The sequence below is a fragment of the Gambusia affinis genome, linkage group LG02, assembly GCF_019740435.1.
Source record: "Gambusia affinis linkage group LG02, SWU_Gaff_1.0, whole genome shotgun sequence".
Classification (NCBI taxonomy): domain Eukaryota; kingdom Metazoa; phylum Chordata; class Actinopteri; order Cyprinodontiformes; family Poeciliidae; genus Gambusia; species Gambusia affinis.
In genome coordinates, this window is record NC_057869.1 from 19,879,208 (window position 1) to 19,903,501 (window position 24,294).

At 37.8% G+C, this 24,294-nt stretch overlaps 1 protein-coding gene across 7 annotated transcripts; it reads right to left on the minus strand.

Moving 5' to 3' along the window:
- Nucleotides 1-1,158: 1,158 nt before the first annotated feature.
- LOC122822621 (LIM domain only protein 7-like) lies at nt 1,159-23,756 on the minus strand. Of its 7 annotated transcripts, none has more exons than XM_044101468.1 (31): nt 23,591-23,756; nt 23,321-23,421; nt 20,891-20,961; nt 20,460-20,529; nt 18,190-18,296; nt 17,794-17,824; nt 17,318-17,431; nt 17,027-17,192; nt 15,843-15,984; nt 13,039-13,098; nt 11,973-12,141; nt 11,467-11,615; nt 11,179-11,332; nt 10,473-11,102; nt 9,511-9,792; nt 7,525-7,639; nt 6,703-6,864; nt 6,423-6,598; nt 6,270-6,351; nt 6,136-6,195; nt 4,930-4,955; nt 4,699-4,806; nt 4,533-4,616; nt 3,840-4,027; nt 3,634-3,678; nt 3,333-3,385; nt 3,087-3,264; nt 2,784-2,972; nt 2,564-2,672; nt 1,868-1,970; nt 1,159-1,656 (listed from the first exon to the last, which is right to left on the minus strand). In XM_044101468.1, exons 2-31 carry the CDS (start codon nt 23,387-23,389, stop codon nt 1,637-1,639), a joined length of 3,912 nt encoding a protein of 1,303 aa, XP_043957403.1. In that variant the 5' UTR covers nt 23,390-23,421; nt 23,591-23,756; the 3' UTR covers nt 1,159-1,636. The 7 variants fall into 7 exon arrangements, with proteins under 7 accessions (XP_043957403.1, XP_043957411.1, XP_043957427.1 ...); XM_044101476.1 differs by having other exon boundaries at nt 6,270-6,333; nt 23,591-23,755; XM_044101492.1 differs by lacking the exon at nt 13,039-13,098 and having other exon boundaries at nt 23,591-23,755.
- Nucleotides 23,757-24,294: the final 538 nt, after the last annotated feature.

Below are 24,294 nucleotides of genomic sequence, written 5' to 3' on the forward strand. Positions count from 1 at the left end.
CCTCAAGATTTTCCAGATTAATATCTGTTACCCAAAATAAAGTAAAACCTTTACATTTTCTCTGAAAACTTCTTAATGGAAGCCAGCTTTAAACTTATGACCAAAACCCTCAATCATCAAAATGGAAGAGTTATGGATGCATAGTAATAATCAGAACCATAGCCCCCATTTTCAAGTGAAAATACACACCTGTTTCTACAGTTGGATAAATTTGCAAGATGGATGCATATTTCATTGGCTTATTGTACATTTGGACAATATATAAGAATTATTGGTAAATTCCTGTCACTGGCCGTTTTACAGCTTTTCCAGTCTTAAATGCTAAAGGAGTTTTACACTACGAACCACGCACATAAATCCTGGTTCAGGGCAACGAATGGTTCAGGGCTTCGTTCAGGGACACCTCCACATGTAGTGGGGGAGTAACTCAAATGGTCGATTACTGCCCTTCCTCCCAAGACACTAAAATACTGATTCATAGTCATTTCTAAAATGTTAAGTTTTATAATGCTGTTTACAATTATTTCCCAATTTCCCAGAAGCAACCATGATTAGATAAGAAAATCCTTTTATTAGTGGAATTTAGCAGAACAAGTTATTTGCTCACTGTTTCTCCGTGCCATTTACTGATTCAGTTGAAGCTTCTTACTCACACACACACACGCACACACACACACACACACACACACACACACACACACACACACACACACAACCAGAGTAAATAAGCAGAAACTAATCTTGTAATAGTTCTTAGAAATGTTGATGCATTACACAGTATTGTTGCATATACAGCAAAGTGGAAGAAAAACAAAATGGGGACACCTCTTCCCTCTGTCAAGCCAGACATCTTTAGAAATTTAAGTAACTGTACATTTCCTTATTTTGGTCTAGTTTCCTTTGCCAACTTTTCACTCGTTGGCGACAAGTAATGAATCCCACTGTGCACAGATGCACCCATTAACACAAACCATGAATCCGTTTAATAAATCACACAACAAAAGGGGCACATTTCAAAGTTTTCCACTGCTTCACCAGTGATTAAATAATTTTGCATATATTCAGAAGAAAATCGACAATTCTACTAACCGCAAGATTCATTTCAAGACCAACAGTGCCACCATGTGGCTATAAGACAACATGAAAAACTCGGATGGATTATGTTTAGTGTACTTTTATTTACATTTTAATCAAGATAACATATCCCACCATACACCATGTGGCCTTACATGTTCACAGAAAGTGTTTCAGTATGTTGTTAAAATGTCCCATATTTGACAGTCTCTTAAATATCTGATACATAAACAGCACTGTTGGGAAAACGGTAGACACAGCACACAGATGCGATAAACGGCAACAAAGACGTCACAAAAATCAAGTAATTAGACAGTCGTAACTCAATTCTTTCATTTATATATTAAATCTACATTTTTATAATTAAGTCAGCAGGAATACAGTTGAGCCAAATGGCATCTATAAGATAAAAATCAGCTAGCAGGAATCCAATTTGGTTGTTTGTCCCAAAAACTAATAAATCTCAGTTTATTGCATAAATGATAACAAAAAAAAAAGGACATTTATTATGGTTACACTATTTTCCACAGTGTGTTCTTGTGTCTGGGGCACAGTGTGTTGGTCACATGTGGAAGGCAGTGTCTAAAATAGAAAACAGAAAATTAGGTTTCATTTTCAAAATGCCACTGCTCTACAGGATCATATTTTTGCTTACAAAAAGAAGATTAATCTCAAAGACCGAATATTTATGACCTCCTGTCAGGCTATTGTATACAAGCTGTGAGGTATTTTATTTTCGTTATCTTGGGTGAATCAGTCAGGGTCCGTCAGTCTCGCAAAGTCCAATACTCACAATTCAGTTGGAAATAGCAGTAGTCACAGTAGGGCTTCTTGTTTCGGATGCGAACCTGGACTCCAGTTTCTGTTCCTCCGATGTGTCGGTGGCAGCCCACACACTGAGAGGACGGAGAAGTGAGAAACGGATCAGAGTCAATTTAAGACTCCAGCTGATGTGTAATGTCTCAAATTCACTTCAAACTGTCCACCACCTTAGCACAAAGCAGATTGTTGTTTCTGTATGAACCTTACAGAAATGCATGTTTGTCTGGGAACTCTCAACAGCAGAAAGTGAAGTTATTTTACATCTACTGGCTAATGAACCACTGTCAACAAAATCCCACGCCAGTGAGAACGTTAACAATTGGCACCCAAGAGCGAAGCATGACAGAGTAGTGTTGTCACCCAATCGGCTAATAAATGTGCTTAAAATAGAAACTGGAGCAGAAAGAGCACATCTCACTACGTCTGAGAGAGCAGACACCCATCCAGATGCTTTAAAGATCAAACCTCAGAAATCTTCATGCAGGCAAAGCATGATTAAAACAGACTAAACAGGATTTCTTCTGACCTTATTGGAAAGAAAAAGAAAAGAAAAAAAACCTTCCCAATGCAAGCATCAAAAAAGAAAGCAGGAGGTGTTTCTGGTGACAATTATTAAAAGCGAATAAGGGCTTTATGACCACACCCTAACCAGGTCATGACCTCTCACCTGGAAACAGGTCAGGTGGAAACAGAGACTAAGGGCATCTATGACCATGGCTGCCCCACTACCCAGGGCACGCTCACACATACAGCAAGTCCTCCTGCCACTGATCATCCTGGGGCGCCACATGTTAACAGTGTAAGGCAATCATGTGGGAAGAAGATTGAGAAAAACTCTTGCACACACACAAAAAAAATTGGAAAATGCATCTACATGAATTGTGTACCTGGCATGATGAGAGGACTCCATGTTTGCATTTCTCTGAAATGATATTGATCCAGTGCTGTAGCGTGTGGAGGCATTCCTACTCTGATAATTGTAAACCGCAGCAGCTGAATTGGGGCGAGGGTAAGTAAATGTTGCAGCAGAATCTGAGGCTTGATGCAAAATATCCAGGTTGTCCAGAGACTCATATCTGTGGAAGGTTGGAAAAATAAAAAGAAACATTTACCGGTAATAAAAAAAAACAAAAACAAAAAAAAAAAACAGCCAATTTGCGATATGAGCTTATAGCCTATTTTTGAGTTACCTCTTCATGAATGTGCCAACCTCGATTGGCTCCTTGTGAAAACTGCCACTGCGCTGACGTATCCAGCTGTTGTCAGTCAGAAGCTGAGTCCTTTTCTTCATCTCCTCCAAAATCTGCAGTCTCTCTCTCTCAGCCTTCGACATAGTCAGTGTTCTTCCCTTCCTTGGATCGACTAAACCTATCCAAATTTTGGAGTTAGCCCAGTGCGTTATCAGCGGAAAATAATCGAGAGTAGGGTAAGCTAACCTCTTGTTTGTCTGTATGGTCCAGATAGAGATGGAGTTGACATGGACATTACCCTGTTAGAAAAATGAAAAAGTAATTTCTAAATTCAGCTCCACTTTTTTGGTAGAGGATCGCTAGTTTTTCCATTGTACTTGAGCTTAAAAAAAAATTATACAATAAAATTAAGACAAGCCAATTCCTTATTACAGCTTAAAGGAAAAAACCTGCAGCAAAAGTAACTAAAGTTACATAAATTAAAGCAAATAGCAGTTGGATGAAGCCAGAGTACAATAAGTGGAAACTGAGCAAGGCTTGTTCAGACCTGTGCGCTTGGGACAGCTGAGCAAAACCATGGGAGCCCTCAGCCCTGATGTTCAGCATTAGGAGCAAAAAAAAGGCCCAGCCAAAGCACAAGATGACCCAGCAGTAATGAGGGAGGAAAAAAAACAAAAACATCTTAGATCATGCAATGTGTGTACTTCATAAACTTTTGAGCCCACAAGAACCCTCCAAGGAAAGCTGGTTTACCAATCTTTTTCAGTATTCTTGTTATTCTGCACTCTGTGCGCATCATTGGGACGTTTTAGTTCTGCATCTTTCCGATCATCTCTGTTGAGGTTCAGCTTCTCATCTTTTGTTTCTTTCGTCAGTCCATTCACACAAAGCTGTGAACTGATGAAATTCTCGCGGGCACTCGCCTGCTCAGCTGTGTTCTCCTATAAACATGAAAAAATATATTGTAGATGAAAGTGCATCAGTAGATTTTGATTCCCTGAATTGTGTTCAGAGAATCGTAAAGCCGCTGTGTTGCTTGAAAAATATAATCTCAAAAGACACAAATTTTAAGTCACATCTGTTCATTGGTTTAAAATAAGACTTATGTTTCAGATGCTTTTTTTTTGTTCAGTAATAAACAGCATAAGGTGGTGAAACTCTACCCCACAACTTTATTCCAGCTTTTGGGAGGAAAAGATTAAAAAGTTATGAAGACTCAAGTTATCCGTTTTTCTAAACGCAATCAAAGATGATCAGCGTAGATACCAGAGGCGTAATATCTACCTCTAGTAGAACACCTATTGAAACAAGAATCTCATACTTTTGTTTCTTTTTAGTGCATAAAAATTACATCTATTGGGTCTTACAAAACAGAAAAAGCCCCCCTAACTCAGAGTGATTGTATATTTTTTTAAAAACACAAATTACACTGCATCATAACAATACCTTCAGCATCCCCCCTTCTATTGCAGCCTGTTGTGCCCTTTGCCACTCTGCCTCCAGCCTCTCTTGATCTCGCTGGTATTGTTCCTAAAGGATTAAAAAACACATGCAGTTTTTCTTCACCATCACTAAACTACTCATGTTATCCTGACTGCATACCAGCATTTACCTGTAGGAGGCGTTCTTGCTCTTCCTGCCACTTCTCCTGACGCCTACGATCCTCCTCTCGGTCCCAAGACCAGCTGGATGAGGACGGGTTAAGGGAGGGCACCTGAATCTAGAATTGAACAAATGTATTGTTTTCTAATCACCAGGAATTTTACATAAACTAAGCATAAATCAAATCTGGCCATCCCAATAATAAATAAGAATAACACCTTGATGAAGTTCAGTAACTTACATCAGATATTGCCGATTCTGAGCCTCCTGCGTGAGAGTATCAGAGATCAGCAGAAACACCACACATTTCTTTCAGATGGCAAAAGCAAGTGGAGCATTATATTCAGTAGATTGAACAGATACCACAAGAAGACTGGGGATACATTAAGGCTGCTGAATTTATATTTTACACTGCATATATTCTCTTTGTTACTCCCTTAGGCTGCATCTAAGGCACACATTGAAAATGAGAACAGAACAGTTTTCCTTTGTGCTGCAGTGACTTCTGGAGGCCAAAACACAAACATGGACTCTAAAAGTAAATAGATTTTTGTTTTCCTTCGTGTGCATCTTTACCAGGAGAAATGTGTGAAATAACTTGCTCCAAGTTAACTGGACCCGAATCATGAACGCAAGGTTGCTTTTAAATCAGCACACTGATATTTCCCCAGCCTAACATGGCACAGTGAAAACACTCAAATAGAAACTGTTCAAGCACAGAACAAAAACGACAAAAAAATAAAGGCATTCATCTGTCATTCTGACAAATTCCAAACCATTTGGTTTACTTGCTGATGCTCAACAAATGGCGGCTTTGCAGACTTTAGCATCCAGCAAGCTGCTCAAAACAAACATGAACTGCACACAGAGCAAACATTTACCACACAAGTAAACTGATGAGCTGATTCCTGCAAAGCCTGGGGAGAGAAGCCATTGCAGAAGAAATGTCAAGTAAAGCAACTACCACATAAGATGGCCACATGGTCAGTTAACATAACCAGAATCTGGCCTTAAGAAACATGGCACATTTTTCCATTTAATGTATAATAAAGCTGCAGAATGCTCACTACAGCATCTACGAGTCAACATATCCTGAAAGACTCATTAGGTTATTTTATGTAAGAAGGACAGGACCAGTGGTACCAGTCCTGTGGTCATTTGGTTGCATCAAGTGCAAAAACCTGAACAATTTTACTTCAATTTGCATTAACTTTTTTATATGTAAATATATTTAAGTTCTCCAAATCCAAACTTTAAAATTTTTTTGCAATGACTCTTAGAGATTTGAAAGCAGATTGCGTAAATCTACCTTTAAGCCTGACATGTTAGTCCATGTAGCCATTAATGTACACAAACAGCAGTTCAGTGTATTTTTTGTGCAGAAAGTTTAAAAGCTAAACAAGCAAAGCAAAGGCCTTCCAGAAGCCTTTAGTAATACTAACGTTACCTTTCTGTGTGAAAAATTCTGTCCTCTTTTTCTGATTTTCTGTAGTTATACTATTGTTTTCTACATGAAAAAAAGAGTGTATTATATAGGGAACAATCTGTCTGCTTTTAAAATGGTTTGTGTAGAAAATCTACCTTTACGTCTGACATTAGTGGCATTGTCAGAGAACAGCGCACCGCTGGCCTTCTCTTGGCTTTTCTGGAGGGATGAAAAAACCTTTTACAGCAAGTGAAAATAACAGGAAGGTTTAGAGTCTAAAGTGTGAGAGATTTTTAGAATAGACTCACATTGTCTGTCTGCCCATTAAATTGGGATTCTTGTGTGTCTGCCATTTCTGTAGAGGCTGCATTGTTGGCATGGTGATCGGAGCGACCTATTAAAACAGGTGCTGCAGAAGTCAGGTTGAGGGTCAACATGCTCTGTCCTGGCCGGTTTAGATTACTTCCTTTATTCATACTCCAATCTGCAAGAATAGAAAAAACAAATCTCTTGGAAACGAATGCAATACTGAAATCACAATTTCTTGTAGAAATCAAAATATTAATTAGTACTGCCGGGATATTTTACCCTTGATACCATAACGTCGAATGTCCATGGTTAAACTGCCAGTTTGCAGGGAGGACGCCATTTTATCCTTCCATTGACTGTAGGTCATGTATGCAAGTGCAACACCGTCAACTGCCACAACCTCATCGTCCACACACAGCTGGCAGTGCTCCGCTGGACTGCCTGCAGGATGAGCGACATCAGAAAAATGAGCAAAAGAAAGCACATAAATACATGGGATGACTTTGTAATACCCATTAATAAATATTTTGACTATAAAGGGAAAAGGAAGATAAAGCAGCTTCCTACTCATTTAAGTAGGAAGCTGACAAGAAGGCAGGAAAGCCAAACTACAAAGCAACAAGTGACACCTGTGTTGCGTCTTAATTATTTATGGAGGAGCTTTAAAATCAGGAGATACATTTGAAGTTTTTTTCACAGAAAAATGGCCAAATAGCTGTATATCTGCTGAGGGAAGAGTTGTAACACACTGATTATCGGATCAAACTGATTAACATTTTGGAAAATAAATACTGAAAACTACCCTTTCAGCAATATTATAGTTTGTCCCAAATTGACCCAGATATTTCCCAACGCGGTGAAAACATTTTCTCAATCCTGAGATCTGACTAAAGCAGTTATGTTCAGTTTGGTTTAAAAAAAAAACAAACAAAAAAACAATTGTGCAATCAAGCTGAGAAGGAAATAAGGAATTCGCTAAGCTCAATGTAGAATCTGTCATGCCCCAAACTAAAACTCTAATCTGAAAATCATTTGACTCCAACTGCAATGTATTACTCTGGCAATAATTTAACAAGGCACAATAGATTTAAAATGCCTTACCTGGTTGAATAGATTTAATTTTTACTCCTGTGGAGTTCCACTGAGTTTGGAAGCCAAAGTCTGGTACACTGTTCGGTTTAAGAGTCAAGCTCACTCTCATGTCACTGTGATCAACCTACAAACACACACACACGTAGGTAAAGGTGACACCCTGTGATCCAGTGTCCCGCGCTTCCAGGTAGAAATAAGAAACCTGCTACACAAGTGTAGTAATGGATACCCTGAACACCAAATTTGTTTTCGGTGGGGGGTTTCCCCCCCCCTGTACTTCAGCACCAGGTCTATAAATTTGATTTATGCCAACATTGCATTACAAAGAAATGTTTGCTGAGCCAACATTTACTCTAATGATGAAGGAAATTATATTTACATATGCAAAAAACACATCTGACAAGATTAAAGTCAAACCAATCAATAACAGTGTTTTAAGGAATTGATCTGACCAAATTTAACAACCTAATTAGCCTTTATTTAAGATAATGTGCTTTAATATACTGCTACTACAAAAACTCAGCTCAAGCATAACTTGTTAATGATGAATCCCTTCCTTCGAGGGTCTAGAGGTAGTAAGTTAATTATAAATTGCAATTCACTGGATCCCCAAACCTCTCTATAGGCCTTAAAAATATGCAGCTTATGTGAAAGCAAAGAACAGTGGAAGACTGAAAACTATCCTGATACATTGCTTTTAAGGCTCAATGCACAAACTCATCCAGGGTAGATAAGAATACTGAGCAGCATCCTTTGGTGGAAAACCGCTAAACATAAATAAGGCGGTAAAGATACAGATGAGAAGTATTTCTGCCTCTGACATTTTAGCTACAGAATTTCTCTAGAAGTCTGCATTGATGTTAAAATCCAAATGAGCCTGCAGGATGTGAAATAAATCTCAGATAATGTCTTAAGATGCTAAAATGTGTTTATTAAAAAAATAAATAAAAGCAAGGCGCCTTGAGATAAACAGTTTGTGGACATAATTATCCACTTAGGTGCCATTAAACCACAGCAGTCAGGGAGGCACAGCAAGAATTAAAAGAACTGCTGTCAAGTTTTCAGTGTTTAACAGAATTTCTCTGCAAAACACACTGGCAAAGATGCCAGTATAGCATGCAATAGCTGCCCAAATTTAAAATGACATTAACGCACATTAACTCTGCCTTTAAGCTCTACAGATTTATATACAATTTTACTTTATTATGCTCAATTGAACTTTTGTCCAAGGTTTGAAGGCATTAAGTTATTTTAAAAATGGATCATATACATTTTTAGGATATTTTACAGCAAGAATCACTTTTATTTTTTTTTTTTAATGCAGCTATAGTTCCATCGCCAAGGGCACACTACTAGCACTGCATGTATGCAATTAATAGAGTGTGCATTTTAGTATCAAATAACATTAAGAGCAGTAATTACATGAGAATTCCATTATAAATGTAAATGAATTGCAGCTGCATGGCAAATAATTACTCAAGCCCTTTTTGTTCCCCTAAAAATCCCAAAACTACAAAAGAAAAAAAAAAAGTTCTCAACTCCAAAGTTGAAAAGAATGTTTAAAAAAAAAAATCTTAAAGATTTTTTAATTTAAGTCAAATTAAATAATCTAATTTGACTCAATTATTAACTGAATACATTTGTACCTCAAACATGTAAACCTCAGCATCTCCACCTCACAATCATGCTTTAATGTGCTGCAAAATGTTATTTGGGTGTGATGCATTTATACTTGCTAAAACATTTTTGCCATGTTCATTTGTTATCATTTCACTTCAGTGCCATTTTTTCCCAGACAGTACTTCACAGTGAATTGTGTAACTAAATTAAAGTTGTACCTACTGAGTTATAATTTCTCTAACCTGTAAAAAGAATTTAAAGACACCTCAATGGACATTAATTCAACATTACTAAGCCTTGACTTGCTAGTTTTATATTTTCTGTCGACTGCATGCTGAAGTGCATTTGACTTTGTACTAAAATAATACAACATACCTTTGAGAGGTCAGCACTGGCATTATATGCAAGAACCAAGCTTTTGTTGTGGCGAGGTTGTTGTTTTGCAAAAGGTTGAGGTTGTATGTGGGTTGATAGCTGACTGTTCACTTCCTCTTTCTGTGCTGTAGCAGTCTGCGTCACCTGGTTGGCCTTCTTCTGCCTAATTGAGGCCTGGTACTGACCCCTCAGGTGAGCTGCCGCAGTCTGTCTTTTAAGAGATGGTCTGGTGAATGAGGAATGTGAATCCTCAGTGTTTGACATCAAACTCTGACCATCAGCCTAGAGATAAAAACATGATCACAGAGGATCGAGTACATATTATCAGACTATCACAAGCCAGGTTTGAATATGTAAAAAAAAAAAAAAAAAAAGTCATTGAAAGCAGGACCAAAGTTATAATTTAAGAAGGGCAATTAATACTACTAAGGCAGTGGTCCCCAAGCACCGGTCTGTGGACCAATTGGTACCGGGCCGCGCAAGAAATAATTAAATATGTCCGTTCTATATATTTAGTCTGGAGGAGCTTTTATTTTGAAAATACTAAACCGGAAGCTGTCGATTACGTCTTACGCCAGTATGCAGCAGAATGAGTAAGAAACAACGGCATCGGTCTCGATTCATGCAGTCCAAACTGCATGAAGCCTCTTGTAACTTAAAGCGATTTAGTAGGTTTTTCACAGACGCATCCACAATCTGCTCTACTCCTCAACACACCAATGCATGTCCTAGTGTTTCTGGGACCATTTAAAAAGGGAAATGAAAAGGCTTTCCTGTGGAATAGGAACCAACAACAAAATCATTTTTACAAATGTAATTGACATTTGTAAAATATATTCTCTTAGGTTTATAAGAGCACATTCACTAGCTTTATGCTAAGTATAAAACTAATACTGTAAATCCATCTAAAAATAAAAAATATATATATTTATATCTATATTTATATTAAATCGTGAACTCACATTGTATTGTATTGGTAGTGAGTGTCTGGATGGCTTTGTCCCAAAAGGAATGGCTGTGATTGCAGAAGAGAGACGAGTGGAACCCTCGGACCGACGGTACCCACGAGGAAGGCTGGCAGAACTGGACCATGTTGTACTTCTGGACAAATACTTTGAGGCCCCTGCAGACTCCTGCTGACAGGTTACTCCATCCTCAGCTGTATCAATGATTTTGGGAGTTTCTTGAGATTTCTTGATCAGATTCGTCAGATTCTCTGTTGCAGTAACTCCTGATTGACCAGCTACATCTGGAGAACAAATTCTCCCTTTTGGCTCAGTGCTGAAGGAATGTTTGTACAAAGCACTGTTGTAGCTTCTGGTGGATTCTTTACTATCAAATAGTCCTGGTTCTGTGAATTTCGCAGGAGGGAAGTTCTGGTATGGCAAAACACACTCTGGTTGTGTTTGCTCCGATGTGGAAGGAAAGGTAAACTGGCTGCCCAGAGATTTTACTTGGGTTTGAGTGGTGAACGTTTGGTATGGAGAAGGGGTGGTAACTCCATCTCTTCCATCTGCAGCCAAAGAGGCAAAGTAAGTTTCCTCTCCTCTGATGGACCTGCCAGATTCAGGCTTGCCTCCAAGTTGAGACTCCTGCATAGACATGTTGAAATAGGTTGTAATAGATTTTAAGATCAAAGATATAGACAGAAGCTCTCTGTAATCTCACCCGAGAATGGCTTTGAGAGCTGAAAGGTGCTTCAGTAGTGTAGCTGCGGGTCAAAATAACTTTAGTATGTGGTCTGAGATCAGAGCTCAGAGGTTTGGATGGAGAAACGGAGTAAGGACGGGGAGAGGAGCTGTGTCGCCATGGTGACTGGTCTCTGAATTAAAAAGTAGAATGAAAATAAAGGATCAAAAGCATGGATTTGCATTTAGTTTATATAAAGCTCAATGTCATTGCAATGTAATTGACAATTAGACAATATTTCTTACTGCATATATAGCATTCACATACCTCTTTATGGGCCCTCCTGGTGCTTCATTACCATCAGAATTGGTTACAGTCCCATTGGTCGAATGGTTGAATACATGATTCCTTTCAAATGACCTCCTGTACAGTTCGGGCTTTGAGCTCTTGCGTCGATTCTTCCACCTCGTTAAATCCTGAACCAAACACACAAGTCAAACACCACCTTTGCTGCATGCATGCAACCACAATTTCATTGTGACCATTATTTTATGAAAACTTCAGTGCCTTCATTGCAGCATTTGTTTTGGCAAGGCCACATTTAAGTTAGTCTAGTCTCTGAATAGGTAGACAAGTCTTGTTGGGAAACCAACATATATATATATATATATATATATATATATATATGTATATTCTTACTTCCGTGCAACCTTTCAAACATTCAACAGTTCCATTTATCCAGCATGTGAAAAAAAAAAACAAAAAAAACTACACAGTAAAATGCATTCAATGATTACTAAAGACCTGATGATGAATTGTCGAATTTGACTTACATCCTGCCACTGAGCTTCGCTGTCCCTGGCACCTACGCTATATTTTCTTTCAATTTCTAGACTCCAGTCCCTCGGCAGGCTGGTGTCTTGGCCTTTATCAGAAATGGCATTTCCATTTGAAACTTTACGCACAGGATACACCATAGGGATGTCACTGAGGGATTTGCTCCTGGTTCAGAAAGACAAGAAGAAAAAGAGTCTGAAATATTAATGATAAAAAAAAAAAAACATTGGTTATCATGCTGGCCATGAACAGCTGAAAGGTTTCAGAAAATGTTCACTGTTGTACTCGAGACAAATTTCAGTATTTTAGATGTTTAGACAATGTTTCCTGTAATGTTTTAGAATGTAAATGAAATCTAATTTTCCAAAAGGCTGTTTGCCTTTTTTGCATTTCTGGCCCACTGCAGTACATAAACAAGTTTGCTACTGAATAAGAAGTGACCAACATGATGCAGCAGAGCAAGAATAATGCAATTTTCTTACACAACAATAAGCATGGGCACAACAAGCATATTTGACAGATCGCATCTATTCCAGCTGTAAAAACATTTTGAGCATACAAACGTCACACAAATCGGCAGCAAAGTGCAAGCAAGGGAGGAGCATGCCAGTCAAATACTGCAGGCGCTTCACAGATGCTGCCATCTGCATAACACAACAGACATAACTTGTACAGTAACAAGTTATGGCATGGCTGTAGGCAACAGAGGATGTCAGATGCGAGATCTAAATAAGTTACAGCAACATTTAGCAGGTGGTGTAATCAAAACAGCAGCGCAAGTTGATGGGAGAAAGAGAGACGGATTATAAGCAATGCTGAAGTCTGGCATAAATCCTGCTGTCAATTCTCCGTCTGGAAAATTAACAGCAAGGATGTAAACCCAATACTTCATCGTATGAAGAGGCAAATAAAATTTGCAACTAAATTCTGCTGGCAAAGCACAAGAGGCAAAGAAAAAATAAAAATAAAAAAATTACATATCCAGATGAAGGAGTAATCTGAAAAAAAAATAAATAATAAAATGGGCATGGTTGCGTCTACACAACCATAATAATAACTCACCAAATCCAGCCAGGGTTGACCTGAACTGGTGTCTCAGGCCTGATTTGGGTTTGATACGCTCTACAGAACCAGAAAGAAGATTAGTGTATACCAATTTGCACCCAGATGTGAGGAAACTGTAAAAAAAAAAAAAAAAAAAAAGATTCCTAAAAGTGAAACAACTTCTAAAGAGGCTTAAAGGGTAAGTTGTACACACCACATGTTTAGAATGCAAATAAAGCCAAAACATGATGAAAATTTTTTGCCAGTTTAATATATCGTGTAGATATTAGTCTGAGTTTATTAGCCTCCATTTTATTTCCACACAACAGCAAACTGGAGAACAGTGCTGACATAAACGTGTTAGTTTTAACATGTTTCTGTTATGGCTAAACAGAAGAGGCAATGCATGATTCATGTTCAACGGTTATTAACAAATGACTACATCATCAACATGCTGGTAAAACATCCTCATCAGTTACATAGAGAGCAAAAGTCATAGAATATCACAAAATGCAGCACAACACAATCACAGTCCAATCTTTAATGTGCTACACAAGGGAGGCCACAATATTAAGTTAGTATGTCAAAGCTGAACCCAGATGTTCAATGTAGCATGCAATTAGGGATGGGTGTGAATCTGAGTCGAAGCTCAGGTTTGAAAAAGTTTGTCTTCATTGACATTCAGACGCTTTCCAGAAGTGGCAGAGACGTCATCCACCATAGCAGGTGTCAGACGCTGGGAGATGTTGTCCAACTCTTCAGCAAAAGCTAGAGCTTTCCTGCTACAAACACAAAAGAAGTTACATGAAATGATTTTGAAACAATTAATAGCAGATGAAAACCAAATACATCAAATGTAATTTCCAGAGCACGCTTGCTTAGGTTATATCGACAGTCTTGCTTCTGTTTGGCAAACTACTGATGATCTGCATTGCTCTGCAAGTATAGCAAACACTTTAGCAAAAGGGATTATATCAACGTGAAAAAGAAAAGGTTAAATACAGCTTCACGCACAACTACAACAGATTACTTTAATCCAAACACCCTTCAAAAGGTAGCAATACTTGTTAATGCAGTCATTATCAAGAAAAACCAGACAAGTGTAATACCTTTGGCAAGGTATGTTCGACTGTATTTTAATGGGATTTTATATGCGAGATAAACAAAGTAACAATTATAAAATGAATGGAAAAGTACAATTTATTTTAGAAGATACAAGATGTGTGGCGTGCAACTTCCTATCACTGCAATTACAGCTGCAAGTTGGTATGGCTAATTATTTTAAAACTCTCTTTGCAAAATAGCTCAAGTGATGATTGAACATTTGCATATCCAAAACATCTTCTTTTCACTTCTAAATTCTGTCAAATTTTGTGCTCGTCTGTTATCTGAAATCCCAATGAAATACACTCGAATGCATTGTTGCAATATTAACAATTGAAGAGCAAGATGTAAGCATACTGTTCTAGAACCTGAGTAGTACTGAAATATAGCTCAAACTAGCAATTTAAAATAAAATCAGACCTTAGGCCAAGCATTTTACGATACCAGGGTCGTTTCTGTGAGCCCAGGTGGATCCTATGGACGCGAATCTCCTCTTCAGGTGTCCAGTATCGAGGCAAGAAGCGATCATAATAGGGATTGGATGAGGTCTGATGTAAAGTCTGCTTCAGTCTTCGCAAATACAAATCATCATGGACAGGGTCTGCTTCGCTAAAATTATCTCCAGAGTCATCCTCGTTTTGAGCTTGAAGAGAAACTTGTTCAGTGTCACTCTCTTTCTCAGCCGGAGACCCAGAGAAGTGTGGTTGTTGGGACAATACGGTATCGACAACGCTGCAGTAAAGAGTAGAATACCCAAGACTGATCTGAGTCTGGGAGTCTTCCCAACGTCACACCATGTTAGGAAATGTCAGCAGGCAAAAATCCAAATTAAAGATGGCAAAGTTAGACTTACGCAATGCTTTTCAACCTTGAGAGAGTTCTTGTGAGTTTTACTTTAGCGATACCGGTTAAGGAAAGCTCAGATACATAGCAGGTGTTAAGGAAAATATTATACAGAAGTTGTGCCAACATCCAGTACAACAGTCAGAAAGTGTTAAAAAGTACTACAGATTTACTTTACAGGTTTTTACAACATTCAATGTCTACACAGTTATTTTACTTGTGATAAATATTTTGGAAAATTACAACTAGTGGCTGAAGTACTAGATAGCAGTTTTGATAAACTTTACCCTACCTATGACAAGTAACCATAGTAGTGCTCATCTATAGTTACTTGTAAGCACCATAGTGCTTACTGAAATTTTATTTTCAGTAAGCACTAAAATTAAAATATTTTCATTCAGTGCGTTTCATTCAATAAGCTAATAACTTATAAAAAGGATTAGGGAAATCGCTTGTTATCCCTTTTATTTGCAATTCTTCCTGTTGAGAATCTCCAGCAATGTTCCCTGTTATGGTCAATGTTGTGTACAGTTGAATGAAGACAAATTAGTGTAAATACATACTGACCTCGCATCAAACATTTGTTGAAAAGTTATTTTTTTTATCTTTACTGATAATTTACTTCAACCAAACCAAACAAGGATGAAGACTCAATTACAACCATTACAAGATCAAATATCCACATATGGTTAAACTATTGCATCAATCCCAATACCACAACTTTAAATATGCTGTTAAAGCAGAAAATCCGGTATTGGTAGTGAACAGGAATGCAAATAACAGTAGGCTGTTCTCTTGTGCAAGGCCAGCTATAGATAAGCAAGTTTTTAGCTGTGTGAACTTTCTGTTAGAAGCAGCAAACACATTGACGTTACCTTGGGATTTGGCCCACCATGCTCCCTTCCCGTTCCTGTTTTCTACGAAGCGGTGGTGGGATATGTCCTTTATCCAGGTGGGCTGAGACCTTGGTGCTGTCCATCTTGTACACTTGCTCTGCTTCAGCGTCACTTTCAAAACCTGGAGATTTTACACACAAAAATGATCCGAATGAAAATACAGTTAAAAGTTAATAAAGCAAAATGTTTGGTGAAGAAAAGCAAAAAGTTTTTTCAAAGCTGAAAACAAACAGGCAGAAGACCATGAAGAAGAGGGAAACCTTTGGAGGAGAACTGTGTTCACAGAGCCTCTGGGGTGCACAAATCAAATAATTATTCTGCCTTCCATTACACAAACTTTATCACCAGAGTGTTGAACTTGTCACTATGCAACAGTGACGTACATCGAGCCAGACAGCCACATGCAGATCAATTTTTTTATACTGAATTAAAAAGGCAGCAGTTAGGTAACTAAATGTGTAAATTAACACAGTATATCATATTTTTCAAATGCACATTAAAATGTTGGCAACATCATGAATTGCATTTAAAAAAATGACCTTAAAAGGTGCAGTTTGCACAGTGAAATGCCATGACAAAGCCAGGAACAAGATGCCAGAGAAGAAATGGAGGGAAAAAACAGGCAGCCATTTAAGTTTCAGGGTTAGGGAAAACCACAGATTAACTGCATCTAATAGCTGTGACACCCAAAATAAAATTTGTATCTGGATTTCTTCAGACTGAAAGAAAACAGTCAACATGGTGTATTTAAGCATTGTTTGATTCCACTAAAGTTCAGGGTTTATAAAACACACCATGACAGACACTCTCAAGACAGAACCTCACAAACCTTATTAGAAAATGGCACAAAAACTTCAGAATATATGCATTTCTCAGTAGATAGGCCAAACAAAAGCTCACTTTTATCTGCACACCTTCAGAGTCATACCTGTTAAAGCCATTTTCTCACTGATCTTGTTTGCAGAAAGCCAAAATTGTAATTACCATATCTGTCTTTTTAATGCATTTGACAATAGAGAGTAGAATCCACTTTTTCTGAATCTGTAAATAACTCAAAACTCCACCCAAACTTGCATAATATAATTCATGTGACATTGCAGGAATGGAGTGTGAAATACGGCAACTTATCAATGAGGTACAGTGAATGGAGTACAAATACGTGCCTTCTTCATTTAGACGGACGGCTTGGGGATCCACACACTCAAAGCCATCCACTGAATTTCCTCTATCATAATTCTGTCTTGTTTGCAGACTTTGCTCTCCCTCTGAGTAGTGGCACTCCTTGTAAACCCCATCTTTCACAGATATATTACTGCCTTCTTCTAGAGCCTGGTGGTAGAAAAGACAAGGTTACTATGGATCAGGGGGTCTTAAAAAAAAAAAAGAAAAAAGAAAAAAAGAAGAAAAGCCGACAGAAATATCAAAAACACCCTACAGTTGAACAAGCAGCTTACCTTGGACAAGGCCAATCCTAAAAGCCCCTCAAAAGCCTTGAAATTTAGCTGAGGACCACTGTAGTACGTGTCAAGCTGAGCCTTGCGACCCAGCCAGTATATTGTGATAAGAACCTAAAAAGGTAGACATTTGAAAACACAGTGAGCCACACATGACAACCGCCATCTCATCTGCAGTTCTGCTGGGAAGTTTGTTTACCAATTAAGGTATAAAAAGAAACATGTCATCAGTTCAGCCTGAAAAATGCAAATAAAAATAACTACATTCAAGACATTTCTAACATTAACACTAGTATTTCTGTATCAGTAGCTGCATACTAGCTGTAACTGGTATGCCAACTACATGTGCAGACAGTTACATTTACAGTGATTATGCTTCGAGAAGCACCACAATTGATTTTCAAGTTTTGTAACTTTCAAATATTACCAGTTAACAAAAACATTCAAATTTAAAAGTAGAATAAATGTAAACTTACATTCTTCAGCCTTCTCTGGCTTTCATCACGCCTAGAAACAAATTATATTTACACAGACTTCAAAAATGTGATAGTCTCCAGTAAAGGAAAAAAAACAGCTGAAAGACATCAATGCCTCTCATTTGCAACTTGGACTAATCAGCTACTTATCAGGTTTTTATTGAGAACAGGCTATCAACATACACAAATGAAAAGTTAGGCAGACAGCGCCAGTCATTATCAATGCAAAGTAGTCCTCTATTTACCTTCTGAGCACTTCGGTTGTAAAAATGCTGAAAGAACCGATTGTAGCCATAGACAAACTTTTAGACTGCAATTAATTGCAGGGCTGTGCAGGGAAGATAGTTACACAAGAACTGCTTTGAAAGAAGTGAAATTCTTCATAAACAACTTCACCTGAGTGTCACCCGAGTGGACAGATCCTGAAGGTCACCAGAATGGAACAGCTGGGATTCATTGAGTCCAAGTTTTCCACAGGCTTTCAGAAAAACATTCACATTATCCTGAAATAATAATAAAAAAAACCCATCAAATTAAAAAAAGAGGTAGAACTTACTTTGGTCAACTTCACTGAGACAAGTGTCAATGCAAAAAAAAAAAAAAAAAAAAGTTAAATTCAGTCAGTAATAGAAGGTTGCAATTAAAAGAAAAATCTAGTAATTTGAAGAATGCCATTTCCATCTTAACTTAAGCATGTAAAAAAAAAAAACCATCATATTAATGGGCCAATGATGCAACAGACAATTTCTGTGAATCAACTGCTTTACAGAGGATTCACAAAAGTTTTGTCATTAAATTTTTCTTACTTTTTTGTTCCCCATAAGGTGCAACACTTCTACAGTGTTGCGCCTTAAAAGTCAAATAGGAAAAAGGAAATCCAGACTAAAGTGTCTGTTGTAATTTGTGTCAAGTCAGAGCCCCACATCTCCATCTCATAAACAAGCCACACAATGTGAGCAGCAGGTCACTTTTATCTTTCAAACAGCAGCTATAAGCTAAAATTATTACTACAGCAGGATACATGAAAATATTTAACATACAAACTGAGAAATTACTAAATAACTTAAGATGAATAAAAATGGTATTAAAGGCAACCCTTCATCAGCAATGTTTTTAATAGTATATCTCTACTTTTGGCCTTTTCTATGACTTACCATCTTTGGCATGTCATCTGTAGCAAGAAAGGGGATCTACATCATCCACCCAACATACTAAATATCTTATTGGCATAAAAGACACGGACTATAATAATCATTTCATTCCAAACATTCGCAATTTATTGTGCTGCTCCATTACAAAAATAACCAATGCATTATTTTAATCATTTTACACAAAAGCATTTGAGCACCATTAACAGATCCAAAAGAGCTTTCAGCTCAACACTTGAAGTAGTTTATGTTTAAATGAGAGAAGGTGCACACCTCAAATCCTGTTGAATACATTTTTTTTCTGAATTTGTTTTACATGTGTGGAGGTCAAGTCTCAAGACAAGTCAGACAATGAATGAAAACGTCCAAAGCCCAAGTGAAATATTTTCTGCAGATGGTACAGAAAGTAGGAGCTGTTTAGATGGGCGAAGGAAAATAACATAATATTCTGGTTCAAACCTCTATGCCTTTGCTTCAGATTGAAGTGAGAGCAGATTTCAAGGTTATGCTTTTAAAATGTAGAGTAGTGTATGGCCTTGCACCACCATCCTAGGTAGACCTTGTGATCTCTTACACCTGCATGTGCTTTCTATTTCAGGATACACTTGTTTTGAGCATCCTCAAGGCTCTCAAAAGGAAGTTTGAGGGAGCTTTTTCAGTCCATTCACCAACATTATCAAATAGTCTGTCTGCATAAACCAGGCAGATGTCCTTAAGACAAAGCTAAACCCTTGTTTGTTGAATATTGTGTAAAACATTTGAATTGCTTGTTCATCTGTATCCATTTTGCATACTGACTGTTTTAATTCAACAATATTAAATCAATTCCAAATAGTTTAAAATAATAAAAAAGATGATCTAAATCTTTGCATAGTGTTGCATGTCAAAGCATGCTGGTGCTTTTAGTGATTAGTAAAGTTAAACTGAATTTAAGAGACATTCAATCTGCAATCACTTAATTTACTGGAAAATAATTGACGTCTGTCACATAAACAACAATCATGTTAACAACATTATAAAGATTGAAACATGCAGTCCATCAGTGAGGTCTCTAAAGCTGTGAAAGCCACAGGGAGATCTCTGATGCATCTGTAGATTACTCCACAACCACCATTCCTGCATCAATTGTTATGGTCTGGCAGTTTGTTGGGCTCTGTTGAAAGGGTGAAATTGATATTTCTATGCTTTTGCTTTGGGCAGTTATGGCAATCACACTTGTATCGACGCTGCCTAGAGCCAAAACATGCAGCCTCAATAAAAAAAGTTTTAAAAATAATCCCCATTTGTATTGATGGCTAATGAAACTTAACACATTCCTGTTTGATTAGTGCCTCAAAATACAGTTTCAGGTACATTCAGATAAAAAAAAAAAAAAAAAAAAAAAAAAAGTCCCTCAACAGGAAACCCACACAACTTGACAACACTTCCTGGCTAGCAGGGGTTTCTTTTTTGTGCAATTTGATCATATTCACACTGACACTTGCACCAGATGGCTTAAGTGTGAAGTCCAACACTTACCAGGCCAGCAATGGGCGTGGAAAGTCTGTTCATCCGTTTGATAATCCCAGGTTTCAACTGGTTGATTAAGCTTTGAAAACAAAATTAGCAAAGAGAAATTTATTGCAGATGCAAACAATGTTTATCAATAACCAAATCTGATGCTCGACTGCAATCAAAGGGAAAAGAAAATCTCATGGGACGGCTTAAAACTTATAAAAATTAAATAAAATCAGATGCTTCATGTCACAAAAGACTAAGTTTATGCATTTTAAAATCCAAAGTGAGCCAAGTCCTAATTTTAGTAAAAAGTAAAACTTAACTTGCAATGTCCATCTACTACACAACCAATAGTTGATATCCATGATAATTACATTTCCATTTCAAGAATTAGGTAAAAGTGAATCCCTCAGATATGAGTTACAATAATCCACTTGAGCATCAAAACTTACTCGCAAAGCAGAACTCCATTTTCTAGGGCAGAACGGAAGTCGCTGCAGCCAAAAGATTTTCCCGTCACCTCCTAATTATAGAAGAAACAAAAACATTCAAATTTAGTGAAAACTGCATTTTGTTTTCCACAAAATGTAATCCTCAAAAATCTATTTGACTAATATAAAATATACAAATATAAACAGATTGCTGTCATTTTTTGCTTAATTTGTCAGGTGATTACCAGAAAACAGAACTTGAACAGGTTTTGCTCCAAACACAGGGAAAAGAAAACTTCATTGTACATAAAAAAGGTACATTAAAACTCAAATCCAGCATATCTGAAGATTTTAACTTTACTGCAAATTTGCAAGAATGATTCTATGGTAAAGAAGCACGTTGGCAACTCAGACATTTCCAATGTTGAAGTTATTTTTTTTATGTACATATAACAAACTGGCTCAAAATGTGCCAGTAAAATAGTCCATAATGCATATGATCATGCTTTACCAAAATAACTTCAAATAAATAAGTCAGAGACATAAGTAGATTTGGTCTCAGAGAATTCAGAAACCAAATCTACACTCTAAATTTAAAAGATCCATATAGCCGTCAGTCAAAAACTATATGAAATCTACTGCCAATGATAAAAAGAAAAATAATCTTCTCTAATCTCAATTTTAACCTGAACTATTACATAATCACTAGTGCCAACACATTCAAAATGTTTTAAGTAAAAAAAAAAAAAAGAAAGAAATTAATTTTTTTTAAAATGCTGTGATTTCAAAGGCCAGGGGGATGAAAAGGGCAAGGGGTGTTTTCGTAATGAGGACATAAAAATGGGCCTTTTAAAGTCTGCCTCTATAACTAACAGAGGGCCCCCAAAAGGCTGTTTCTCTCACTAATTAGTCCCCCACAGGAATCCACAATCCCAATTCATTTATAGCTGAACCGGCCACTGGGTAGAGTGCGGATGTTTCTCAGCAGAGTCAGACAAAACAATGCAGTGCAAGGTTAATGCGGCAAGACACAATGAGCCACTGTGGGGCACGTTAATCTCACATTTCAGTAGGTGTCCACAAAATAAATAAAAAGAACAACTGTGTAGAAGAACTTCTCAAACTCCACTGTTCATTTTATTGGTTTCTGCAATCCTCAAAGAGGATATTTGTCTGGAAGTTTGCTCAGAGACTAGCTTAAGCTTTGCAATGTGCCATAAAAACTAATATTTTTACACAAAAACAATTAAAAGGTCATTATTGAAGTTGCCCAGAGAACTGTCAATCTAATAGGAGTAGGTTACTCAGGCTCACAAGATGAATTTGCTTCAGCTTCACTCAATACCAAATGATCCATGGTATGTTGATGCATTCACATTGACCAATAAGCACTAAGCAAACATCCACATGGAGCTGGAACCATAAAACGGCAACATACAGACACTGCAACCTTATCGTGCAGCACAGTATATCAGCAAGACCACATTTACATTGTGACTTGACACAAAAAGAATGCATGACAATTTGCTATTTGAAAATCTGCACACTTTGCTTCATTGCAGTCTACCACACACACACACACACACGCGCACACACGCACACACAGCTCATCATTGTTCGGCATCCTTTCATCTGTCAGTGCAGGCAAAAAGACGAGAAAAATTGGCAAGGGCTTCCTGCCAAGAGAGCTCGGGACAAAACTCTCATAATGATCTACTCAGACACAAGCGACATTAATGGTCCCGTTTACAGTTGATTGACATTCAGCGCCCACAACCCACATGTTATGACTTGGGGATTATGGTTTACAAAATGAATGGACACAAGTGAGGCAGAAATATCAAGGTTATGTTTTGCTGTAAAAACCACATCCTCCACCGTGCGTGGCAAAGCGGGCCAACCATGTGTGGCACAATAGCGTGCAAAGATCTTTTTATCACCTCCCTTTGCAAGTTTACCTCACCCCTCTCAGACATTATGCTGAAATTAAACCTCACATGGCATAAAGACATGTTGTTGCATATTGGCCTGTCCTATTTAAAATATGACCAATTATCTCTTTATTTAAATGCTGCATTCAAATTTTTTTATTTTATTTTATTTTTTATCTAAGACGGGGCGGATTTCAAACAAGCTTTTCTTTTGCAGAGGATAAACTTGTGCCCGAGTCTTATCAAGGTATGCTTTGCATTTAGATAAGTCTGTAAAGCGACGCCAGGTTAAATGTAACAGTGTTAGGAAAAAAAGGCAGCAGCATGAGTTAGAGGTGAGACTTAATGTCACAAGCGGTGCACAGGTGAATTTTAATGAATGAAATTCCTTCTCTGTTCTCACTGTAGGTTTAAGTCACTTTGGACCTAAGTATTGTGCATACTTGTAAAAGATTGAGAGAGAAAACTATTAAGTTTCAGCAGTAAATAGACAGTTAGCGTGTGATGTAAATGGACCGACCTCAATCCAGCGCTGAGCCTCGGTGAAGGCGTCTTTACAGCTGACGCTGCTCTGCTGGCGCCACTCCATCTTAATATTCAGAACAAGCGAAAGGTGCAGCTCTAATAGAAGGGCAAAACAAGCAACATTTCATTAGTTACGGAGCGCAGCCATCACCGAGCATACAACCCGCAGCAAGCATTTTAACCAAGTCCAATTAACGACACCAAACATGAGTCAAAGTCGCAGCACAGAAGAGGGGAAAAAGTTAAATGAGAAATGAACCGCTACCTGAGGAAGTCTCTCTGGTTAACCTGGGCCACGGTTAAATGCTCACCGGCCAAAGTTCCCTGATAATTGATGTCCAGTTTAATACTAGAGACACTTCTGCTGACTTTCCCTTTCAGTGACAAGTTTCAGTCATTAAGTGAGGCTGACAGGGAAGTCTCCGCCCACCAAAAAAACTTCAAGCAAAGTTTTTGAAGGGAAGTCCCACCACGCGGAAGAAAAGTTTCTCGACCCCCTAGCGGTCGGTTGGTGCATAACATCAAGGTCAGAGATGATTTGTGTGGCACCTAGTGAGCATCCCGTCATTGGAGCAGATGGGACTTATCAGGCTTTTTGTTTTGTTGTGCTTTGCACAGTCATAATACCAAAAACGGGTGTTGGACTGTAGTTTTTTTACGTAGACAGTCCAACAGTGTAAATAGTCTGTTAATTGGAGGGTTCAGCATGTACCAGAGTTCAGAACTGTCCCAGTTCTGAATGCTAGACTGGTGGGTCAGAGCATCTCCAAATGTGCCACTATCTAAGTTACCACATTTATATATATTTATTTTTGCATTTTTTTATGTATATATCTTTGCTCCCTAAAGGTAAAATTTGTAATTCTCTCTTTTACTTTAGGTTATGCTGGGCTATCTGGTTGCAACAGCAAAATAGCAAAGACATGAACATTTTAGTGACCTGCCTGTTTGAAACTATACTGACTTCTA